General features: G+C 35.9%; 1 protein-coding gene across 2 annotated transcripts in view; it reads left to right on the forward strand.

The window, feature by feature from the left end:
* PRKD1 (protein kinase D1) overlaps positions 1 to 20080 on the forward strand; it is a 119980-nt gene that overhangs the window by 89779 nt on the left and 10121 nt on the right. For both annotated transcript variants that reach the window (XM_039552480.1, XM_039552481.1), the window contains 12 exons: positions 2025 to 2235; positions 3857 to 3934; positions 6838 to 7042; positions 9445 to 9568; positions 10334 to 10411; positions 10986 to 11265; positions 13593 to 13645; positions 14727 to 14799; positions 15788 to 15894; positions 16322 to 16483; positions 17800 to 17898; positions 18926 to 19193. In XM_039552480.1, coding sequence (XP_039408414.1) covers positions 2025 to 2235; positions 3857 to 3934; positions 6838 to 7042; positions 9445 to 9568; positions 10334 to 10411; positions 10986 to 11265; positions 13593 to 13645; positions 14727 to 14799; positions 15788 to 15894; positions 16322 to 16483; positions 17800 to 17898; positions 18926 to 19193 — 1738 coding nt within the window. The remainder of the gene's footprint in view (positions 1 to 2024; positions 2236 to 3856; positions 3935 to 6837; positions 7043 to 9444; positions 9569 to 10333; positions 10412 to 10985; positions 11266 to 13592; positions 13646 to 14726; positions 14800 to 15787; positions 15895 to 16321; positions 16484 to 17799; positions 17899 to 18925; positions 19194 to 20080) is intronic.

The raw sequence follows: 20080 nt of genomic DNA on the forward strand, positions 1-20080 counted from the left end.
AAACTCTTCTTGTGGGCACTGAAGAGCAAACTCAGGGGTAAGTATCTGATCATAGGGTAGGGTTGAGGCTGTAACTTGTAAGGCACTGAACTAGGGCTATGAAATAGCATCAGTCTGGACCAAAATTTTTCCTGTTCTACACAAGCATAAAGCTGAGAGGACTTCATCTCTGTTTCTGGCTGCTCTTTGTGAGCTTTGCCCTGTCCACAAACACTGAGGGCTGTAATTTTCAGGTGGCTCGCGCTAGCGGAGCAATGCATTTTGTGCAGAATATGTGGCTCATTCTTCTGTCCTGATGGTCTTCTGCCTTTTCTTTTACAGGCCTGGTCATGTTGACTTCATAAGACTTAGTGCAATCTGCCTTAGAAATATTAGGCAAATTTTATTGCTAGTTAACAAATACTAAATAAATTTAATCTTAAATTGAGACTAATTAATTTTTTGGGGTTTTTTTAATATGCATAAGTGTTTTACACAGCATGGACATTTAAACCTCAGGAAGTAAACCCATAATATCAGAGTATGTACTCAGGTTTTTTCAATATTATTTGTGATGAAGAAAAGGCAGATGCTTTCTTATACTTCTTTCAATCTAGTGTCTTTTTGGTGACCATATGTACCTGGCTCATACCATGTATTTTGCATGTTTTTCCTTTTTTTGAAAGGACTGCATTAGTACAGTAGATCTTTATGCTTCTTGGAAAAGACACCTAATTCTACAGTATAACCAAAAGAATTTATTTTCACGGCAAGAAATCTATATGAACTTTGTAAGGAAGAAATTTTTTTTCACCCTGGCAGATACACTGTGAAGGCAAAGCCTCTAACTAATTCCATAGGTTCTTCTGCCATTAAAATGACTTTTCAATCCTTCTTTACTCCAAAAGTCTCAGACAGAAGCATAAAAAAAATTATTTTTCTATATTTTGGTGGCTGGGAAATAGTAATCAGTCAACCTTCTCAGATGGAGGATTTCCTATAGCATTATGTGTTTGAGTCTAAGCAGTGTTTCAAGTTAATGTCTATCTGAAGCTTCAGCTACTACAGTTTTTGAACAGTGCAGGCTCACTCTCAATGATTTGTTTTCCAGCCTTCAGTTATCAGATTATTTGCAGATGATAGTGAGAAGGTGCTGAGTTTTAAATAATCAAGCTGCATTTTCTCACTTTTTTTTCTCCTTTCGATGTTAATTTTGAGTGCAGTTTGGTTGTTTCCCAAGGGCGAGTATTAGGAGAAAGCAGTTTTCTAGGTGAGTTGTTTTCTGGGTTAATTATCATATAAACATCTAGATGAATTTAGTAGAGAAAATAAGGTAACTTTTCTTCCAGAAATTCTCTGGATTTCATACCTTAGACTGTGTGTCTCACTTCATATATAAATAATAGGTATTTAAATGTGTGTGTGCGTGTGTTTATATATATATGTGTGTGTATATATATGTGTGTGTATATATATGTGTGTGTATATATGTATATATGCATGCACACGCACATTTACATACCTATTGTGATCTATTGTGCATAATCTAAATGTGGTAGGCTTAGTGATAGCAAAAATTATAAATAAAGGGGATAGAAAATACTAATAGTTTTTCTATCATTAGCCTCCATGCACATAGAATAAAGGAATAATTTTCTTAAAGTTTATTCAAAAAATACAGCCTTCAAAGGTACTTTTGACATGAAACAGAAAATAAGAAGTAAAAATGGTTTTTATCAGAATGTAAAATGCTTTTCTGAGAAATTTTAATGAGATTTTAATTCTGATCAATAATTTTTTTAAAATAAAAGCCTGTTTCAGTCACAGTTTGAAGTGTATGATAGTAGTGTTGGCAAAGGTGTTGTTCAGTACCATTCACATTTTTCAAAAGTAGTCTGAGAGGGGCATGATGCATATTCTGTTAGTGTTTAAAGGCACTTACATGACTTTTTATGACATATTACAGCGTTATTCAAGTGAGGGAATATATGAAAATGATATTCTTTTAAAAATGAATACCAAACTCCTTTTTATGTATTTTACAGCAAAAGACACCATCAGAATCATACACTGGGCGAGAGAAGAGGTCGAATTCACAGTCCTACATTGGACGACCTATTCAACTAGACAAGATTTTACTGTCCAAGGTTAAAGTGCCTCACACTTTTGTCATCCATTCCTACACACGTCCAACAGTTTGCCAGTACTGCAAGAAGCTTCTCAAAGGGCTTTTTAGACAGGGTTTGCAGTGCAAAGGTAAGTAAACGTCCTTTAGGAACATAAAAGCTGAGCATAATAAAATTAATAAATTTGTGTTTGAGTGTTTACTGTGTAGCTTTATTCCTTACTAAACTATATACATGTAGGCACATGTACAATTACATTGGATTAAGCTGCAGTCAAAATTATGGTAATTGGTGTTCTGTAGGAGTTGGCTGCATGGCTGTTCATTCTTATCCTTTGGTGTATGTGCAGTAGATCACATTTTTCATTCAGGTGTAAATGATCTTGTATTTGGCATAGGTGAACCTGTGCTTACAGCAGAATAGTTACTGTATTCTTATATATCTTCATTGTTTTCAAGCTACAAAGTCCTGTGTGTGAATCGAAGCATATGCCTGAGCCTCAGCAGTTCAGCATTTTGGGGAAGTTCTAATGGAAGGAAAATAAGATGGGCTTATATGAGAATTTAAACCCACATTTTTTCAGTGTGACTAATGTGCTCTCAAGTCTCATGGCATTGAATACCTCAGTAGGTGCTGAAGTGAGTCAGGCCCCTTGGATCGTAGCCTAGAATCCTGGCTCACCTTAGCCTGTTAATACAAAGCATTGTGCATGCTATGAGGTTGGATTGTTGGCTAATGGATGCTTAAAATTACCTTCCTTCTATTACAATAAATAGTAATTATCATAAAATTAATCAGTATACTTTGTGCTGCTTCTTTGAACTCTGCAAAACTTCAAAGTTGCATTTATTTAACTTAAAGTGTGATTCTGATACAATTTAACTAAAGCAAAATATCTATCAAGGCATCACCTGTTTCAGTTCATTTTGAATCCTGGTGACCCGAGCAAATATTAACCTAATTAAAAAAAAAAAAAATTCTATTATCTGTAGTTGGGCACTGCAGTACCTCTAGTTGGTTTTTGGATCAATCTTAAATAATTACAAGGATATAGACAACCTTAGTATATTTTTTCCTTCCTGGTCTTTGCTTTTCCTGGTGTGTTAGTAAGTTACAGCTCTTAGTTTAAGTAAAATGTGTTCATAAGCCAAAAGAAAATAGTTCACATGACATCTAATGAAGTGCTACATACACAAATGAAAGAAGTGAAGAAAAGTATTTCAAAAATAGGTGGACTGAAGGAACCTGCAGTTCCAAGCTGTCTAGAAGTTGCCTTGAGATGTAAAGAACGAATATTTTCTCACTTAAGATTGTTGGCTAGGGTTCTCCTGTTTCAATTTTCAATCATCAGTATTTGATATGTAGTCAGTCTCTTCAACTGCAGCTGATACACTGCAGCCCATTCTGCTTCTTTCATTGGAAAAGCAGCTCTGGCTTTGCAGCCAAGCACTTGTGTCCCGTCATCACTCCCCTAGATGAGTTGAGCACCACTTTGGCTGCAGTAGTGCCGCTCCACCCAGATACCCTTGGAAATGCTTTTTCCCCCCCCCTCAGAAACGTGCTCCAAGCATCTTCATCCTGTCCCTTCCACTGACAGGCAGCGTGCAGCCTGGCTAGGGGACACTCTCTGGGCATATGACTTGTATTAATAAAATGATAGGGCTTGATTTCTATAGGCTGATAGCAGGAAAAAGTATAATTGTGTCACAGAAAAATAAATAATTTGGCTGTGTCCCTTTTTTACTTAACAGACTGTAGATTCAACTGTCACAAACGCTGTGCTCCTAAAGTGCCAAATAACTGCCTGGGGGAAGTTGCCATTAATGGAGGTAAGTTGCATTAACAGTTGTTCCTGTCATTGTTTAAACCATCAGTTAAATAAAAGAGAAATATAAAACTGTGACGTGTACAAACACACGTTTTTCCATTGCTTGGGAGTGGCCTTTCCTCTGCAATATTTCTGTTGTATGTTGAAGATGAAGTGTGGGAGGAGCGCTGCGAGTGGCTCGTACACCATCAGTTTGGGGTGTGTTTCTTCCAAATAGGCAGCACTGGTAGACAGGCTGAGCTGTGCCACAGATGTGATGTCAGCAGCAAAATGGCCCTGTGATAAAGCCAAATGCAGAATGCCAGAGAAAAGCCAAAAGCCACATGTGAGAAGTTGGCACTCACCTATAAGAAGCAAAAAATTGTCTTTTAATGTGAGGGGAGAAAAAAGTGGTTATAGATAATCTTCCTGAGAAGGAAAAGCGTACCTAGAAGAACTAAAAATGCCCTTCAGGAAAAAATTCCACCGTTTACTGATGGCATAAAACTAATCATACCAGTTGCCAGAAATCAAGTCTTGACTATCCTCCAATTTTCCCATGCATGTGCTGCTGGTTTTGTGTTACGTATAGGGGTGTATGGGTAGGTAGACGGTACTAGAGGAAAAAGGAGTGGTTGTAGATGAGTTGTTGATTGCCTTGAAAATGTCACTTTCCTGTGTGATAAGGGAATGAGAAGCGTGGTGAAGTGCTCAGTTTCTGATGCATATTACTGTGTTAAGTTGTCAGCCTAAACTGCTTCTGAGGTTAATAAAGTATTACCTTATGATGCATTCCTTTTCATTTAAACCAATGATCTACTTTATTGAAGACATATCGAGAATTTACAAAATTAGGAATGCTAACTAATATTTTTCATAGCATTTCTCATAGTAGTGTCTCTGTATCATTACTAAGTTTTTATGTTTAATAGGAAAATTACTAGAGACACTAAGTATCCCACTTGAAATGTGACAAGGTGCATGATTTCCTGGAAAATAGATGATGTGTTCCTATTGAATGTCCTTTCTGATGGACCTCTCACAGGACTCTTGGAGCCACTATTATTTTTTCTTTTTTTAAATCTTGCACCATTTATACCTCACTTGACCATTAATGATCCCACAACACAACTATTTCTTCAGGAGTGTGAGTAATATTGCCAATGGTAAATTGTGGTTTGGTTTTCAAAAACTAAAATATACACCATGATGTGTTAATTCCATTGATAGCAGTGTAAAGTTTTCCCTGAGATTTGCAGTCAGAGAAATTAACTAAATATGCTTATAAATGATAAACTTTTTCCTGCATAGACGCAGTTTTAGAGAGGAGTGGTTGATCTAAAGTGCTGTGAGAAGACAGGAAGGGATGTAAACTTTGCTTCTGCACAACTGAACTAAATGAGCAAAATTTATATTTGTTTCTGAATTACTCTTCCAAATTCCCTCTTTCCATCTGAGGCAGCTTTGTTTCATCCCTCCAACACACCCCCTCTGCTCTCTCCCCACCTTTGTTTCACAAGCAACACACTACTTTTGTTTGGACTTTCCTCCTTACATGTGAATCTGATGCTGGGCTAGTGGGAAGTGATAGTTTGTCTCAGGAAAGCTTGTGCAGAGTCACTTGGGGTGAGAACACATATTCTGGGCTTAGTCCAATTATATTCCTTGAAGATTGCAATCTTAAAATGTATAGAATGTGGCTTTTACACACCACATAATATTCGTAGTATGGTATACATAGAATCCTCATAGAACCCTGAACTGTGTGTCCTGAATGACTGATAGAGGATCCTCAGGATTTTCAAAGGCAATTTCATCCTGTATGTCATTTGTATTTTCACAGTAATTTGGTTGACATTATTTTAAAACTTATAAACAAAATACAATATCTGTCATCTTGTCCATCTGCTGTGTGATGCATCTTCCCTAAAATAGTAAGTGAAAGAAGAGCTGAAGCAATGAAATTCCAAGCATGGTGTCATTAGTTAAATGCATTATATACTAAATGTAAGGAGTTATTTTTAACTGATTGTAGGTTTATTAAAAATAGAGATTTTAAAAGTGTTGTAGAAATAGGAAAGATAGAGCCTTGCGCTGTGAAGTATCATTCATGACTGAATGACTGGTTCTGCTAGAGATGAAATGTCTCTTAATCACACATCAGTAATTTATATCCAAATATCTTAAGACTACTGTACATGAAAACAAACTTTTCAGCTGTGCACTTCTAATTTCAGTGAAATGCCATCAATTCCAAACATTGTGCTGTCCAACAATTCAATATGCTTTTTCTTGTGGTACATTGCCTACATTGACTGTCAAGACCCGTCCTCCACACAATTGGACAAAAGTTGCTAGGAGAAACTATTTGATGAGTTCCATGTGTTTTTAACCTTATTTCAAATTTCTGAAACACTACAACATCTGAGGAAAAACTAATGCTGTCTTTACTCTCTGACTGGACTAATGATTTTGTATTCCAGATAAATCCATTCACAAGCAAAAATGCAATAAAAAATTGTTTCTTACTCTGATCTTGCTTAGGCGTATCTAACTTGGAAACTGGAAAGTTTAATATAATTTAAATATAAGCTGGATGATACTATTAATGCTATGCCACAGTCAAATAAGTTAAATCCCAAGTCTTTGGTTTTGGTGCTTATTTAGTATTTCTTTTCTAATGGCAGGGAACATTGTTTCAGTGGTATAGATTATTGTGCTGCTTTGTGCAGGCTTCATAGAAAATACTGTTCCTGTGCAAAGGAACATTCAGTTCACATAAGTAATTGTCTACTTACATTGTCTAAATCCAGGCAATGGACTTCCAAAGAGAACTTGAGTTTTTTGGAAGCTTAAAATGTGCCAGGGTGTTGTAGTTGGAGTATTGTATGTTTTCAGATAATAATTTGAGAAATGATATTCCAGACCTCCTTAGTCCTGGGGCTGAGTCTGATGTGGTCATGGAAGAAGGGAGTGATGACAACGACAGTGAAAGAAACAGTGGCTTTATAGATGACATGGAAGAATCTATGGCTCATGATTCAGAGATGTCAATGACAGGATGCCATAGTGACAATGGAGAAATGCAGGATGCTGATCTGGATCACGATGAATCTAACAGGATGATCAGGTGAGCTGGGGGGAGTGAGTGTACCTTCCGTCTTTCTTTGTATTTATTTGTACGTAGCATGTCTAGGGCTCAAGGGGGAATCTACATGGGCACTATTCTCACTCATTTAGAATGGGGAATGCTGGTGAAATGTTGTGGTTTTGAAACTGCAGTGAGAATGCTTCACTGATCATATGTATTAGTAATTTAAGAGAAGCTTTATTGTCAAGTTGAAGTAGTGTGTGAAAACTGATGCAAAAGTAGTTCTTGCAGGTCTGTTCTCATGAAAATGATGTGAAACTATTTGTGCATAAGCAATAGTAAACTATTTATTTATTTATTGTTTACTTATTTTTGAAGCCATTCTTTCCCTGGCTTAACAGTGCAATGCTGGGTCATTTAAATAAATAAACAAAATGAGTAAGTAGCTATGGTGTGATCAGATCTAGATTAATTTTTTGTATTTTTAGATGTCTTTAGAAAAAAGGAAAGTTTGACAAACTTAAAGTAGTAATTTGAAGCAAGTTACAAAATAGATTAGTGCTTTGAAATGACTGCTCGGGAAGGAAAAGGGGAACTGAGTTGTGCAACGTACCTCAGAAGTGTATTAAGAGAAGAAACATTATTCACTTATTGGAACTGTCTGAATAGTAGGGAAAAAGTAGGGATTATTCATTGTCAGGGAACCTAAAATGAATTAAGGTAATTTCAGCTGTAATTTCCTAGATGCATCTAGGAAATCTGATGGATCTATACCTTTAAGAATCATAAAACATGTTTCTTTTACAAGTCTGTTTGACCTGCAATTTCTTCTTTTATTTTGCTTGTTGGGAGTCTCTTTCAGTAATACGTTCCCCTTATTTCTGTGTTACTGTCATACACCCATTGCACTAATAGAAAGCAATCCATTTCAATATGCAGTTTTACTTCATGCAGCAGTGACCTACTGTCATGTTTGTCTGCATAGATACAATGTGTATGATGTATATGTGTACCTTGTATCATTGGAATATGAGCCTGTGCTTAGATGACGAAATCATTGTCACAGAACATTTTAAATTTCCAAGTTTTATTAAGCGGACAGCCCTGCAAGTTTTCAAAATAAAAATATCCAGTTGTACTAATAAAATATTTATAACTAAGGTACGTGTTTTCCTTATTTAAGGAATATTCCTGTGTTTCCAATAATACTTCTCCTCAGTTATTTCTAAGGGTAGTTTCCATATCCATGGATATTTTTTAAGTCTATTTGCCTATAAAAGGCAAATAAAAAGTAAACCTTTTGTCAGTACAGATAAGAATAGCTAAATAGGAACTGCAGATGGTTTGATCATTTTTAGGCAGAAAAGAGATGTTAACTTTGTTACATACTTAGTTAAACTTTCAGACAGCACTTTCTTCATTTTGATGGGAAACTACCAATTCATAAAACTTATTTCCAGAATGCATTACAGTGAAGCAGGGCCATCTGCAGACATATACAGTCACAACAACTTTGGGAACTTAACATATTATTCTTTTCCTAAACACTATCAGCCCTTTTTTGTTGCAGTTGTTGCACCAATAAGTTTGCTAGCGGGGCAGAATACAAGAGCAGTGTTGTGCTCTGTTTTCACATACAATGCAGCATCACTGTTTAAATTTCTGCCAGAAATAACTAAGCATTCATGTTTAGGATTGAAGCGGATTGAGTCCATATTCCATTACACAGAATCTGCTTTTGGAATTGTTAACTCTAACAGCAAGGAAGATGGGCTAGTTTGCTTCTGGTTACTACCAGATTTTTCCAGCCAGTGCTGTCAGGCATGCTGTCACATTCCCATGCCTTCCCAACTTAGTGTGTCAGCTGAATGGTAAAAGTTTCAGTGTGCATACCCCACAAGGCAATAGTGTTTCACGTTAAGTCTTTGAGGGTAGAATAGCTTAAACATCTTTTCTCTGAGGTTTCAGCAGATTCTCTGCTGTGCCTGTCCAGGGTGTGTGCAGCTGGGCACATTTTCTATTCTATAAACTGTCATCATTCCACTGTGTGTTTGAACCCAAGCAAGATCACAGGACAGTAATCTGAGGGACAGTGTTAGATTATGAGAGATTAAAGATCAATACTGCTCTGAATTGTATTAGTTATTTGCCCATTTTGTTAGCTCATCTTTAGAAATACATTTGGAAGAATGTGTGTAGGCCTTCAGAAGGTCTCTGACATTCTCATGGTATAGTATTACAAGCTTTGTTTCTTTGTAATCTCGAAATATTTGGAATGACAAAACAAAATTGTATGCAAACCAGGTCTGCTAGTGATGATAAAAATAAATATGGATAGTGTGTGTGTGTGTGTATACATATATTCTGATTTTAAAGATTTTTTTTTTCTTTTTGTCCAAAGTTATCTTCTTTTTAAAAGCCTCTAATGATTTATTCTTAAGCCCTTCAACCAGCAACAATATTCCATTAATGAGAGTGGTACAGTCTGTGAAGCACACAAAACGGAGAAGTAGCACAGTAATGAAGGAAGGTTGGATGGTTCACTATACAAGCAGGGACACACTGGTAAGAATTGTTATGGAAGGCCTGTCTTCCAGCACATGTTATGTTACAGTACAGAGTCAAATTCCAACAATGCTCTGATAATTTACAATCACTCATGTAAGGCATTTTTTGCAATTTTGGTGATTCCTAAAGTCCCAGTTCTTATCATAACTAAGACTGGCACTGCTTGTAAGAACAGGAGACAGTTAAAACACGCAAAAACCATCTGATTATATCTGTTGCATTATCATAGGCAGCCAAATGTAGTCATTTTGAAGGAAGTGAAACATAACATTGAGGGGTTCTGTAAGGTAGCTTTACCTTCCAGCTACACTCTCCCTGATACTGGCAGTTGAATTGAGACTTTTGTAGAGTAGATTTAGTGTAGAAAAAGGCTATTTTCATTCCAACCTGCTAAAACATGAATAAAGCCTTCAGTATGTGAGCTTCAAAAGTGAACTGGGGTGTTATAAGGGATACAAAAAGAAATTGTAATTGCTTTAGGATCATATATATCAGCAAACTGTGCTGAATGTTATGCAGACATCAAAATGACATTTTAAATTTTTAAAACTTGTACAATTTTAACAGAACTATTACTGAAGCAGCAGAGCATAATAAGAGCTCTATAGATTCTAAATTCAATTATAAAGTTTTCATTAAAATCTTGTAATAGCAGTTGGGTCTTTATCGTTCACAGAACATCTCTTCAAACTAAAGAAACATTTTGGCAGTGGTGCTTTTGTGAAATGAACATTTCATTAATTTGCTTGTTTTTCATTGCAGAGAAAGCGACACTACTGGAGGCTGGACAGCAAATGCATTACACTTTTTCAAAATGATACTGGAAGCAAATATTACAAAGTAAGGAATATTTTCCAACCTCTTTTTATACCAGCAGAATATAAGGACTAAATTTCTAAATTGATGCTTACTAAAAGTACAATAATAGTATAACTTCTATCTAGGTTTTGGTCTGTTGTTTTTTTTTTCTCATTATTTAAGCTGCATATGTGTGTTCTGCCTTTCACAAATAAGTCTCTGATCAGCAAGGTGTCAGCTAACAAGGACCTATAAAATGTGTGTTGTGGGAATGAAAAATTTTTATATGAGAAGTCAACAGGGTTTTATTTTCTAATGGAGTTCTCTTGATATATAGATGGCCCTGTTTTTTTCTGAAGGAACCTCTCTACTCTCTTTGATAAATTCAGTTAAATAATTAAAGTTCTAGTTAGTCTTGGGCAGAAACATTTAGTATTTTACCATCAACAGTCTTCTGTGTCACAGAGTTTCAGGTTACAAGAGCCTTTTTGTTTGTACAAGAAGCATATGGTAAAAGGCAACAGTTGATATCATAAACTAATCAAATAAAGTTCATGCTTAAGTTTTATATGTTGATAATCTTTACACAGAAAGTAAAATAGTTTTTTCATTTTAGGAAATCCCATTGTCTGAAATTTTGTCTCTGGAACCTGCAAAAACTTTCACTTTGCTGCCTCAAGGAGCCAATGCTCATTGTTTTGAAATAAGCACAGCAAATATAGTCTATTATGTTGGAGAAAACATAGACAACCTCTCAAGCGTTCCACTGAATAACAGTGTTATCAGTAGTGGTGTTGGCATTGATGTGGCACGAATGTGGGAGATGGCAATCCAGCATGCCCTGATGCCTGTCATCCCTAAAGGGGCATCAACTGGGTCAGGACCCAGCCTGCACAGTAAGTCTGTTCATTACCTCCATTTCAGATAAGTAGAATCACATCTCAAATGACATTGCTCAGTCTTCTGCACACGTTGAAAGGATATATCGCACAACTGGTAAAGGCTATTCTGTCATGGCTTATCACTTGTCTTCCATATTATTTTAAACACCACAGTTTCCTATCCATGTGTTTTCAGTTTATAGTAGGACAGCTGTATTAATATACAAGATGCAGATATTTTAGTGAGAAAATAGTTATGAAATTAGTAAGGCTTCTAATTCAAGTTTGCATTGCTGGTGTGAGAAATAGCCTCCTTGTGCAGAGGGATGAAGTTTCTGAGCTCCAGTTCAGAACTGATAGATTTTTTTTTTTTCCCATCCTGGCTGTAATTTATGTTTCTACCTGTCTGTAGAAGCAGCTCTTCACTCTTTGGGCCACTGCAGCATAGATAATTTGCTCCCTTTCATCATATTTGGCTATACAGCTGCCTGAAACATTGTCTCATGCTGAGATGAAAAGAGCTCAAGTGTGAAGAACAGCTAATCTAAGCACAACAAGGCATGTGTGTTATCCAGGACCAAAAGGACTGAATATATCTTTGCTTCCAGTTTACATACCTTTGTGTAATTCTCTAGCAAAGGTGACAGTTTATGTAAACTAAATACGAGACCTGTTTAAATCTAGCTTGGGTACTGATACAGAGCAAACAATTCCCCAGTACTAGCCATGTGCTGCTGTGGTTGCTCTGTACTTCTGTTCAGCCTAGTCAGTGTAAAGAGAATTTGAATATGTCTACACAATTTGGATTAGACTTTTTGTTGTAATATACACCCACTTTAGCACTTGACATCTGTATGCTATTAATGCAGCATAAAATGCTAATGAGACCACAAGCCCTTCAGAAACCAAGTAATACAACAGGCTGTGGCATTGTATCTCCAGGCACAGCAGCTCACATATCAGATTAGATCAGCAATGTCCTTTGCTTTCTTGACTGGGATCCTGCATAAAATAGTGTCAAATTCTGGATGTCATTTCCATCAGACTAGTTACCTAGTGCCCCTGGTTTGAGTCCAGTGTAGCCAAACAAATCACCTAAAATGCTGGACTGGGCATGACAGCTGTCTTCTCTCCCTCTTGGGAAGCTTGAAAAATTTCTTTATAAGTTAGTAGTTATCTTTGGGTTATACGTGCAAAAATTAAGGTTATCTGAGACCTTTAGAACAATTTTGTGTGGACAGTGAGAATGATAGCACCCTTCTTTCTTTTGCTCAAAGTCCAAGAATTGTCCATGTCTTTGTCCATGTTTTTATTTCATGTAAACACAGCAGTACATATATTTGAAAACAAATCGGCAATGATAAAAAAGCCTCTCCATAACAAACATTCTATGCCAAAAGCAGTCTTCCTAAGGAAAGGGAATAAGCCATGTGAAGCAGAAGTTACTCATGTTACATGCTGCATCTGGGATTGGTGCTGATGGGTAGTAGCAAGTATCTTCAGTGTGTAATACAGGCCTTATAGTAGGGGACACTGGTTTCAAAATTTTTACTTGAACAAATGGAAAGTCACCATGAATGGGGTTCTACAGAGAAGTAGGAGGCAGAAGTGACAATGTTCTGAGGAAGCATTCTTTCCTTCCCAAAGTATTGTCTGTGTAATGCAGTTAGCAGTAGGCATATTCTGAATTTTTACTGAACCCCTCAGTAAGTTTGCAGTTCAAAATGCTTATGACATGCTTATGGCATCCTAAGCTCTGAATTGATAGAAGTTGGATCTGGTGTTTGTTGTATTAAAACACAAGTGCAAGATTTTGTTTCCATTAAGTCTGTCTTAATTTTTAGGTTTTTAATAATGTCTCTTAAGCCAGTTGAAATGGGTATTACTTGTAACAGAATGCAGTCTAATTTGAATGTGTATTTGCCTTCATCTGAATAACATCAAATATGTTGTAGGTGACTAAATAAATCAACATTATTATTAAATCCACTAAATAAAACCAGTTTAGTTGCAGTTGTTACTTCCATGAGGTACAAAGCCTGAAAACAGAATGGAAAAAAGCAATAAGAATCTTATAAATGGGAATTATGAGACTTCACTATTAAAAAAAATATTGAATTGTATAATTCTGTTTTTTCTCTACACTGCAAAACTGTTGGTCAGTTCATGTATTTGTGGGCTGGTATAATTTTATATTAGCTGGTAGACAAGCAAGCTGACCTAATTGGTCCAATTTCTAGAGCTGTCAGTAGATACTGATGTAATGTGAATGTCATTTCCTATTACAACATGTTTGGACTAAAAGCACAGCAATCTAAAGTATATTTTGCTTTCTTCCCCAGGGGATATATCCATCAGTATTTCTGTGTCAAACTGCCAAGTCCAAGAAAACGTGGTGAGTGTTCTCTGGATGCTGGTGCTAGACATGCTATGATTAAGCTTGCAAAGTCATTAATCTGTTTTTCAAGAGGCATGTTAGGGGAGTTCCCATCAGCTATTTCTCATTTACTTTGAAGAAATTAACAAACAATTAGCTTTTTTAACTTTTGACAAAAACCATCTTCATGGCACCTTTTCTTGAGATGCAAGAATTATGTATGAGTAATTTCACAGACTTTAATTGTGGACCTGTGTAGGATGCTAATCACCAAATGGAAAGCGAGGTGTAGAAATTACTAGTTCATGGAATTTGTCAACTGAACTTTGTAAAACTGACCATAAGGCTTGATAAATATACCATTTCCTGTCATATGTCAGAGATCAGATAGTCTCTCTTGCATGAAGATGAAACTCTATCCAAAGGAAGAGTTGCATATATCATAACACACACAAAGAGAATTCTGGGTTTCTTTTACTCTAGGACAGTTAGACACAGGTCATGTGGTCAAGTTGAGCAGTCACACTGCTTGCTTTCTGTCCCATGGCAGAGGGAAAAAATAGATACTCCCTGCAGCCAGCTAAAGCTTTGGGACAACTCTGGTAGTTGTCAGAAAAAGATTGCAAAAAGATTGCCTGCTAGGGATGTGTCTGTTTGTTTCCTAACAAAAAGTAAGACAGCCTTTATTATGAATTAGGCATTCTTTTACTCTTTGTTGTATATGCTGCTGGTTAATATCAGGAAAATTAAACTGAGCTGCAAGATTTGATCTTTATTTCAGTCTCCCAAATGAATCTGCTAACAGCTTGTGCTTTAGCCTGTGTTACAACACTGAGAAATAGTGAGACGTGAGACTGCCTCTCTGGCACAAATGGAATATTTTACCCCTCTCAGTGAACCTGCTGAAGATTCATCAGCTTTTACAGCAATTACAGTTAATATGACTTGTAAGAAAACACACCTGAATTTTTTGGCAGATAATATATTTTAAAAGGCACTGTACTAAAAGTATGCTACTTCCCACTAGAAAAAGCAAATGAAATACGAATTTTCTTTGCATATTCTTAGGGCTTAATATCTGTTATGTTTATATATACAGGATATTAGCACTGTATACCAGATCTTCCCCGATGAAGTATTGGGATCAGGACAGTTTGGTATTGTTTATGGAGGTAAGGGTTGCGGTGTTGTACAGTTGTGCTTAAAGTACAAATTTTCTTGAACGGGGGCAGTATTTGGACTCTGAAATGTTCTGTTGCAGAAATTAGCTGTCTGTTTTTTCATTTAAGAAGCATACATTCAAAAAAGTATATATTTATGTTTTGTGTTGGTGAAGTAATTTTGAAGCTTTCTGTCCAGTAGTGGGTCAGTGTATATCAATAGCTTCATATTCTCTGTAAATGCTAATAAAGCAAGCCCTGAAGTGAAGAAAGCTGTTCTTTTTGAGAACTGTAATGGATGAAAAAAATTATTCTTCCTTCTGTGTTCCTTTACATATTCCAGTGAGGCATTTTTTTATTGTTTTTTCAGTAGCTTGTTAGAATTGTTTCTCTTTTTATTTTCGTATTGATTTTCCTCTCTCTTTTCTCCCTTTTTCAGCAGTTTTTTGGGGGTGTATTTAGTTACAGCTGTTGTTTGAGACGGTGTGAAGTGAGAACTAACAACAAATTTCTCACTGAGGTGTATCTCTGATTCTCTGATAAACCTGGGATGTGCACTAACATGCCTAGAGGCTATCACACATTCCATTATTTGCTAGTCTGGACCTAGCCTACAACCAGCCAGTTGCAGTGAAAGATTAAGCCTACAACCAGCCAGTTGCAGAGAATGCAGCTAGTGTGTGTGTGTGTGTGTGTGTGTGTGTGTGTGTATATATATATATAAGAAAATTAACTTTGAATCTATACTGTTGAAATGTAGAGCTGACTTTCTCATATGTTTTTTTCTTACATATTTAAATGGCTTTGTCAGGAGATAGTAAGAAAAGTTCTGTTGTCAAAGGGAGGAAAGAAAAGAAATGACAGAAAATTTTTAATGTCGTATCTGCAAGCCAGCTCTGAGAACTACTTGGTTATGGCCACTTGTACAACCCATGAAAGGGGAACACTTTTCATAATTAATCATGTTAATTGATAGCGAGCTTTTGTTTTATTAATGCAGGAAAACATCGCAAAACTGGAAGAGATGTTGCCATTAAAATAATTGATAAACTAAGATTTCCAACTAAACAGGAAAGTCAACTTCGTAATGAAGTTGCCATTTTACAGGTATTTTTCTGTTCTTTTTTCATGTATTAGCTCCATTATTTATTTCTGTAAATACCAGATAATAATATAATTATTTTAATTTATTATGACTAATGATTTTGCAAAAATACTAGTATTTTTGCTGCTTATTCTCCATAAACATACAAGAACAAATGTATCGACAATGTCATCCTAGGAGTTACAATTTCTGCAGTTTTAAGCACCAGGCACAATAAGGAAAATACATGTTAAACTAATTTGAAATTCATATATTCTCCTGTACTGCTTTTAGAAATTTTGTCCCTGTTGCCTACAGGTTAGGCACACAGTTTAAATTACGAAATACTGAAACATTGTCTGGTTTGGGTGGGAGTCTGAAGTGTGGATATGTAATGATAAAAGCTACTGATCATATTGAGAAATCCAGTGCTGTATTTATCTTTAATAGAATCTTCATCATCCTGGGGTTGTAAATCTGGAGTGTATGTTTGAGACACCAGAAAGAGTCTTTGTAGTTATGGAAAAACTCCATGGAGACATGCTGGAGATGATCTTGTCAAGTGAAAAGGGCAGACTGCCAGAGAGAATAACTAAGTTTTTAATTACTCAGGTAAGAAATTATTTGCAGACCTAGAAGGAGATTTGAGGTCAATTATTATCACTGTTTCTTATGTTTTCCTTTTGACATAATTTACCTGTCTGGCTTATGAAAGTCTGAGTAAAACAGGGGTGGTAAAACAGGTTTGTTTACATTACTGTACATTATCTGATAGATAGTAAATCATTAAGAGGACTTAAACCTAGACACATATAGAGCTGTTGGCTGCTGGATGGAGGGGACATCAAGGTACAGTTTCTCATACGATTGAAGAATTAAGCACAAGAAAGAAAAGCACTAAAAGCAAACTGTTGAAGAACTACAAAAAGAAATTTGAGCCTCTTGAACTGCCCAATATCAAACCCCTGCAGTTCATGCTATGCCCTGTTACACCTGTTTTCTGTGCTGAGACTGGATCTTGCTACTTGTGACTACATAGTGGCTTCCACTATGACTTCTGTTAACAATTTGCTCTGGGGTTTATTTGAGCTTCTTGTTGTTATATTCCTGCAATATTATCATACTGCTTCTTTGGCTGCCTGAAATACTGGTTTAAATTTAGATACACACATCAGTAGTGAGCCACCTCACAGTCAGAGAAGCCCACGTTACAGCAGTCAGGATAAAAGAAAGATGCAGGAACAAACACTATTGTGGTGTTTATTATTATAAATTTATTATTTGGGGTAGAATTTAACAGGTTTCCTAGTTTCCAGGCTTTAATGGGAAAGCTGCCACCAGCTTTAGAATTTGATTTCTTCTGTTCACAGGTTCATTCTGCCTCCTCACCATCCACTGCTCTAATACAGTGGCATATTCTGCCCCTGACCAAACACAAGGAATTGAGTTAAAGCCACACAAAAAGGATGGATATCTGTTACACTGTTGCTATATTCATGTGTATATAACAGAACAGAAATACATACAAGACTCTCCATTCTTTCTCTCATCAAGAAAACACTTCAATTGGATCATATTTCTGTGAATTTAGTTGAATTTATATATGAAAGGTCATTCTGCAAATGTTACTACGTTTGAAGATTTCACACACAAAAAGTAAACAAATACTTAGAACCCAGTTTTTAAAAAATTTTTATAATGTAAACTCTTGGAGAGGGAAAAATCATATTTGATGCAGTGAAACATCAAGAAAACTCGAGGCGCACAGCATTTTGGTTTTTGTTGGGTTTTTCTTTTTTATTGTTGACATTCTTGTAAAAGGTACATTCTTGTTGGATTGTTTTTCTTCACACCAGTCCTTGCTTCTCTGGTCACTGATACTGTTCAAACAATATAAAATAACCATAATTTGATTTTTTTATTCACAGATCCTTGTTGCTTTAAGACATCTTCATTTCAAAAATATTGTTCATTGTGACCTCAAACCAGAAAATGTGTTATTGGCATCAGCTGATCCTTTCCCACAGGCAAGTAGAAAATGCCCTTCCTTAAGATAAACTGTTATAAGTAATAAGTGTTAGCAATGTTTATTTTATGTATAAATAAAATTACTAGTAACCTGTCTGCATAGAACCTTTAGATACGAAAAAGCTGATCATTTATTCAAACCACTTTATAAAGAAGTCATGTTCAAAAATCCTTGATTCTTGTCATTTGTCTAAAATACTGAACTAGATTTTCAAGTGTGACATAGCTGCTTGTGTGATCATTTCTAATTTGCTCCAGAAAGAAAGTTACTTTTCTGAAAGTTTGGGTAGGGGTCATGAAGAACCAGAGCTTCTTTAATTTTATGAATTTAAATGCCAGGTAGATCACAGGATATTTAAATATACTTTCCGACTTGTATTTCTCATTAAAAGGTATTTTTGTCAGCTTCTGTTACCTTCAGTCTTCAGAGTTCATCTATAATCTCCCTAAATTGCCCCATATTCAAAATGAGTACTACTGATAATTTTTAAATAATATCAATAATTGGAAGGGGAGGATCTATACTGAGTTGTTGTAAGTGAGAATTTTCAAGCAGCTAAATCTGTTACTTTGTAGAACTCAGACAAGGAAGTTTGCGGAGAGGCAGAGTATAACTAGGTCCACAATGAAATAAAAGTAGAAGTTTAAGAAATAAATTCTGTCAAGTTGCTTGTTTTAGGAAAAAGCCATAGGTAAAAAAAATTTTCTCTTTTTTGTGTTCTTATGCTATGAATGAATAAGTATTACTATATATTACTACTTCCATTAGGAACCTGAACTGTTAAACCTGTCCAAAACTGTGTTTTATTTGTGGAATTAAGGAATAGAAGAGATGCTATGGGCTGGTAATCTGGTCTACTGTTTCACTGGAATAAGAGTGTTCCTCTCAAAGAGGAGTTTAAAAAAAGTATCCTTGAAGAAACAGTAGAGATCCATCTTGCAACTAATTGATGATAAAAGTTCCTCAATTATGTATTTGATAATAAAAATAATGTATGTCTTACTACAGCATTTTTCTTTAAACAGGTAAAACTTTGTGATTTTGGCTTTGCCCGAATCATTGGAGAGAAATCATTTAGGCGTTCAGTTGTAGGAACACCAGCCTACCTTGCCCCAGAGGTTCTGAGAAACAAAGGCTATAACAGATCTCTGGATATGTGGTCAGTGGGTGTCATCATTTATGTAAGCCTCAGTGGTACCTTTCCATTCAATGAAGATGAAGACATACATGACCAAATCCAGAATGCTGCTTTCATGTATCCACCTAATCCATGGAAGGAAATTTCTCTTGAAGGTAATACCTGTTTGTGGGGCTTCTTATATAAATGCTAAAAAGAGTTAGATGTATTTTGCTTTTATATTTTGTTCCTGTATGTGATAGCATTAAAAAAAAATTTTTTTTTAAAAAATTCCAAGTAATGTAATGTGTCTGTTTTGTGCTATCAGCTGCTTTAGGCATTTCCTACAGAGCATGTACAGACTGCATATGGTATAATCTTCTAGCATGGGATCTCTCCAGGAGGTATTGAAGGAGGCACATAACCACCTACAGATGAGATTGCTGTAGAACCTGTGGGGAGCTTCAGCTGCTGGATTGGTCTTGTGTATATTTATGTACCTCATCATTCAGCTCTATTGCATCTGCAGTCTGTTTCTTATTCTACTTGTTCCAGTAATTGGTTTCGATAGGATGGTGTACTCTGATATCTTTGTGTGGAGAAGATAAAACTGAAGAATTCTGTAGATGAGATTTCAGGAACAGTGTGAGATGTCATACAAGACTTTCTTTATGCGGGGGGAAGAGGCTTAGCGATAACTGTGAGACCTTTGAAACTCGAGTTCTGGTCAATGGCATTAAAGACTTTTGATAAAAGACAAAAGAACGTTGTGACTAGTTCACTAGGAACATCTTTAAAGAAGGTAAATTAGTTCTATTAGAGATGTCCCTAAACACAACTGAATAGGGCATTTAACAAAATTGGCACTTCTGGTTTCACCAACATTTTCACGTACATAACATTTTCAGACAACTTGATTTTCTTTGGGATTTTTTTTTTTTAGTCCAGAATATTTGCAGGATTGCTTCATAAGTCTTAAAGCAAAGAAACCTTATAAGCATCAGATTCTTATATCCTTTTCTGAATTTTAATATATGCCAAAGTGAATTACAATACTAGCATT

Source organism: Corvus cornix, chromosome 5 (genome assembly GCF_000738735.6).
Source record: "Corvus cornix cornix isolate S_Up_H32 chromosome 5, ASM73873v5, whole genome shotgun sequence".
In the NCBI taxonomy this organism is placed as follows: domain Eukaryota; kingdom Metazoa; phylum Chordata; class Aves; order Passeriformes; family Corvidae; genus Corvus; species Corvus cornix.